General features: G+C 36.2%; 1 protein-coding gene across 1 annotated transcript; it reads left to right on the top strand.

The window, feature by feature from the left end:
- The first annotated feature begins 834 nt into the window (after window positions 1-834).
- On the top strand, window positions 835-4023 carry LOC132631323 (putative FBD-associated F-box protein At5g38570). Its single transcript, XM_060346909.1, has 4 exons — window positions 835-985; window positions 2620-3263; window positions 3342-3482; window positions 3578-4023. Exons 1-4 carry the CDS (start codon window positions 835-837, stop codon window positions 3872-3874), a joined length of 1233 nt encoding a protein of 410 aa, XP_060202892.1. The 3' UTR covers window positions 3875-4023.
- Window positions 4024-5108: the final 1085 nt, after the last annotated feature.

Raw genomic sequence — 5108 nt, 5'->3', positions numbered from 1 at the left:
CAATTTTTTGCCACTGGTTGTAGGTAGCAGGCTATTTTTTGGCGTGCAAGGTTTTGTTGAAAAAGGTAATTTATTTTGCAGTATAATTTTCAGGAGCTATACACATCATCTGCAGTTGATTTTTCTCCACTAGTTTTGTTAATTCTTTTTTTATATATATAATTTTATTTTTCTCTTTTCTTTCTAAGCTGCAGATCGAGTAGAAGATCCGGTGAGGTATAAAAAGGGTAAAGTGAGCCTTTTTATCTTTTGCTTCTAATCTAATCACGATACAAGTGTGCATTTAAGGGTTTAATTTTACATGAACCAATTAGTCCTTCCACCAGAAATCTAATCTTTATACTGCAAAATCCAATCTTGATTTCACAATCATAAAAAATAAAAATAAAATATGTCTACATTTTTTACTTAATTGGATTTCAGTTTGGATTGTGGCTTTCAATTAAGTTACTCTACAAACTGCTTTTAACTTCGTTATTTTTTTTTTTTTTATGTGATAATCATTTAGTATTCCTACTATATTGTGAACTTAGAGCCCGTTTGGATTGGCTTATAAGTTGCTTATAAGCTGTTTTCAGCTTTTTTGAGTGTTTGGCTGGCCAGCTTAAAGTCATTTTGTGATTAAAATAAGCTCAAAAAAATAATTGGGCTCATTTGACTTAGCTTATCTAAAGCAGCTTACAAGCTGTTTAAACAGCTTATAAGCCAAAAAAAATAAGTTAGACTACCCTAACTTATTTTTTTTTTGGCTTATAAGCTGTTTTCAGCTTATAGGCATAAGCCCATCCAAACAGGCTCTTAGTCTTGGATTTATCAGGAACAAATTAAATAGTAATGTCAGTCAGACTTAGCCAATTGCCAGATGAGCTTCTTGTGTCAATTCTATCTCAGTTGACATTGAGAGAAGCAGTGGCTGCGAGTTGTCTTTCAAGTCGATGGCGCTACATTTGGACAAACATCACACGTAGGGGTGGCAAACGGGCAGGTCGAGTCGGATATGGGTCGGGTTGAAAATGGGTTGACAAAAAACGGATCAATTACCCAACCCGCCCATATTTAACACGATTAAAAAATGAGTTACCCGACGGATAATATGGATATCCATATTATCCAAAGCTACTTCAAAGATGTTGGCTTCATGTAGCCAATATGAAGAAGATTAATTTACCATTTTGTCCACAAATCCAGTACATAGTTGCTCGACATTTTTGGGAAGAATAGAACTGCGAACCTTTCTAAAGACACGACCTCAAAGAAAATCTTTTTTGGAAACTATCCACCCAACCCCCACCACCCACTCCCCAACCAAATCCCAGCCCCACCCAACGACCACCCTTGAACGCACTTCATCTTCACCTACCCACCCCAACTCCACCCCATCCCACACCACCGCTTCACCCAACCCTCGCCCACTCCCCTCCCAAAGCGTCTATTTCATAAATGACTACTTTGCACTTTGAAGACAACCCCAAAAAGTGACTGTTTTTAAATTAGTCATTTTTTAAAAGTGACACAAAAATGGCTATTTTTGTAAATTGACCATTTTTAAAAGTGACATAAAAATAGTTATTTTTACAAAAATATACTTCTTGCAAAATAACCGAAAATGCAAATTTGCAAAAATAGCAACTTTTTTTGTCATTTTTTTAAAATGGCCACTTTACAAAAGTAGCCATTTTTGTGTCACTTTAAAAAAATGTATACTTTACAAAAGTGACCACTATCTTAGAAATGACACATTGCAAAAATGGTTATTTTAATACTTTCACAAAGAAGCTATTTTAAAAAATGGCTACTTTTGCAAAGTAGTAAGTTTTTAAAGTAACTACTTTCACAAAATGACTATTCATGAAAATTACTACTTTCAAAAAGTGACTATTTTTAAAAATTATCTACTTTCACAAAGTGGCTATTTTCTTAAGTGACTACTTTTGCAAAATGACTATTTTCTTAAGTGACTACTTTTGCAAAATGACTATTTTTGAAAAGTACCTATTTTTCGCAAGTAATATTTTGAAAAAGCGGTTACTTTTGTAATGTGATTACTTTTGTAAAGTTGCTATTTTTGAAAGTCACTACTTTCAGAAAATGTGTAGTTTTGCAAAGTTGAGAGATAGGGGGTGGTGGTAGGGAGGTGAGAGGTAGGGGTTGGGGTAGGTGGTGATAGGGGTAGGGGTGGGGAGGGAGGCAGTGGGGGTAGGAGGGGGTGGTTAAGTGGTGGGGTAGGGCGAGGGTAGTGAGGGTGTAGGGGTGGTGGGGTTGGGGGGGGGGGTAAGGAGGGGGTGGTTAAGGAACTTGTTTTCCCTGAGAAAATATTTTTCAAAATATTTTGACCAACCAAATATGGGAAAATTAGAAAACATTTCCTCCATACCAAACACACACTATATGTTGTGGGTTTTATCCATTTTACCCATTAATTTACCCATATTTTAAGTGGATAATATGGGTTGACTCATATTGGACTCATATTAAATGGGTTGGGTATCCAACCCAACCCATTAAAATGGGTTGGATCGGGCGGATAACCATATTTTTTACCCATTTTGCCACCTCTAGTCACACGTATTGACTTTAGCCTTCCAATTTCAACATTGGAATGGGATTGGGATGATACAGAATTTTGCAGAAAGGAAGCATCGAGACATATCGATCGGGTTAATCATGTTTTGGCTTTACACAAGTCTTGTCATTTAGAAGAATTCAGTGTCACTTGGCTTTTTCAAGATAGTTTTCAATGTGAAGTTGATAAGTGGCTCAACTTTGCATTAGCAACGAAAGTTGAAAGTCTGAAGATAGAATTATTATATCTTCATTGGCGAGATCATCATGCTTGTTTAGATTTGAAAGACCTATCTGGATTTCAGAATCTCAAAGTGTTGACTTTAAGCGGGGTTGATGTGGATAGTCAAGTGGTCAACATGTTCCTCTCAAGCTGTGTCCTTCTCGAACACTTGTCAATCCGAGAGTCTACCCAATTGCAACATCTGGATATAATTGGTCCTTCTCTCAAGTTGAAGCATTTGGAGATACATTCTTGCGATATACTATCTTCCCTGAAGATTAATCAGTGTATCAATCTTGTCTCTTTTAGTTACGAGGGATCGGAAACGAATTTCGATCTCGAGATTGTTACTTCAATTCTTGATGTTCACATCGATGCATATTTTTTTCCATCTTTGTCTGGACTTGCTACCACCCTTGCAACGAAATTCATTGAACTTGTCATGCTTTCACTTGAAGTAAATTTTGGTCAACTGATGGTAAGAATTAACACAACTCTTTAATTTGTTGGTGCTCAATTCCAGTTTGACTTTTCTTATTTGATAACTTCCTCTCAGGGCATCGACAGCTATTCTCTTCCAAAATTCAACAATCTCAAGCAGCTCATGTTAAGTATTTCAAACGTTACCGATTGTAGTCACATTGGAATACCTCCTCTTCTTGATACATCTCCAAACCTACAAAAATTCGAGATTGAGGTACGTACAAATTTATTCTTTAGTTGATGTATGAGCAGTGTTTTATTTAATTGAACTTCGTCCCATATAATATGCAAATTTTTTTCCTTTTGCAGTTTATTTGGGGTTATACGAGGATCGGTGCATATCGAATGCCTTTTGAAAAGGCAGAATGTCCCTATAAACATCTCAAAGTGATCAGATACAACGGTTATCTTGGGGGTTCAAGTGATGCCGAACTGATAACTTACCTTCTTGAAAACTGTTTAGCTCTTGAGAAATTAATTGTGAGTCCTTGCAATTTCTCACCACATTCAAGGAAGTGTTCCAAAGTAGAGAGAAGATCAAGAAGTCGGGCTTGGCGCCAACTAGAAGGAAAATTTTCTGAAAGAGTCGAGCTGATCATCCTTTAAATCCCCCTCTCCATGCCGTATTGATTTGTCCCCTGGTTCCTCCTCTTGTATTAGGCTTCAGACGTCAATATTTATTGATTGTTCTTTCCGTGTTTGGTAATCTACTAAAGATATTTATATTCATCTTAATCATGAACTCGTTATGATAATGCCACAAATTGCAACTTTTAGCACGTGTTATTCTCTCTTCCTTTTGTGCTCTTTTAAACTCACATCGGTAAGAGATCTACTTCCTCTCCCATTAGTTCCATTACTGCTAGTATTATTTATGTTCACAGTCCTCCGCAGCTTTCCCTTTTTGCGCCCCCGAACATGACAAATGTTATGCACATACGGAAAATAACAAATACACATATATAATATAATATTACTCTCACAAGTTTAAAACACACTCTACAAAAAGGTTCAGTATCATTCTATCAATCACTTCAAAATTTTCAAACAACTACTGTACTTCCCCTTATAAGCTAAGAGGCCCATATTACATTTGTCTCTTAAGTTGGCCCAATTGCTGAAATGTCGACATTTTGTATGGGTAATTCGCACGAACGTCCCTATGTCTTGGGGTAGTTTTTAATTTTTGTCCCTTAAATTGCGACTTTAATTTTTACCCTTCGGATCTATGACCTAATTTCGTAAGGCAAGGTTTCATAGAAACTATGTCTATTTGGGCAAAGTTATATAGAAACTAGACCTTGTCCAGCATAGTTTTGTATAACTTAATTTTTACAGAACTATGCCGGGCAAAGTATAGTTTCTATGTAACTATGCCCGAATAGGCATAGTTTTTACAAACCTATGCCGAGCAAATTAGTTACTACACAACTTATGCCGAACGAATTAGTTACTACACAACTTGTGCCGGAAATGACCACATAAGGCATAGTTTCTATGTAACTTTACCCGAATAGGCATAGTTTCTATGAAACATTTCCTTGCGAAATGTTTTTTTTTTAATATTCTGCTGGGGATTGAACCCAGAATCTCTAGTTTCGTAGACCAGTGAATAAGGGTACTTTGGCCTAGAAATTTAATTATACTCCCTCCATATCAAAATATTTGTTGCATTTTCCATTTACACGCCCCTTAATAAAGTATTTATAAGGATACCATTTTGACTATTTTACCCTCTTAACATATTTCATATAATTTCTCCTCAATAACTATCTACTCCATCAATGGTGAAAACCTCTAAATGTTGCTAATTAATACTCCCTCCGTTCATTTTTGCCTG

This window comes from Lycium barbarum, chromosome 3 (genome assembly GCF_019175385.1).
Source record: "Lycium barbarum isolate Lr01 chromosome 3, ASM1917538v2, whole genome shotgun sequence".
Lineage (NCBI taxonomy): Eukaryota > Viridiplantae > Streptophyta > Magnoliopsida > Solanales > Solanaceae > Lycium > Lycium barbarum.
The sequence above is the reverse complement of the archived record's forward strand: the minus strand, read 5'-3'. Positions and strand labels throughout refer to the sequence as shown.

What these genes read in the sequence shown, in the direction of transcription:
- LOC132631323 (XM_060346909.1), top strand. Translation starts at nt 835, where the DNA reads ATGTCAGTCAGACTTAGCCAATTGCCAGATGAGCTTCTTGTGTCAATT. An exon ending in TAGGGGTGGCAAACGGGCAG is followed by an intron (nt 986 to 2,619) that starts GTCGAGTCGGAT and finishes GGGATGATACAG; the next exon opens with AATTTTGCAGAAAGGAAGCA. An exon ending in TACAAAAATTCGAGATTGAG is followed by an intron (nt 3,483 to 3,577) that starts GTACGTACAAAT and finishes TTCCTTTTGCAG; the next exon opens with TTTATTTGGGGTTATACGAG.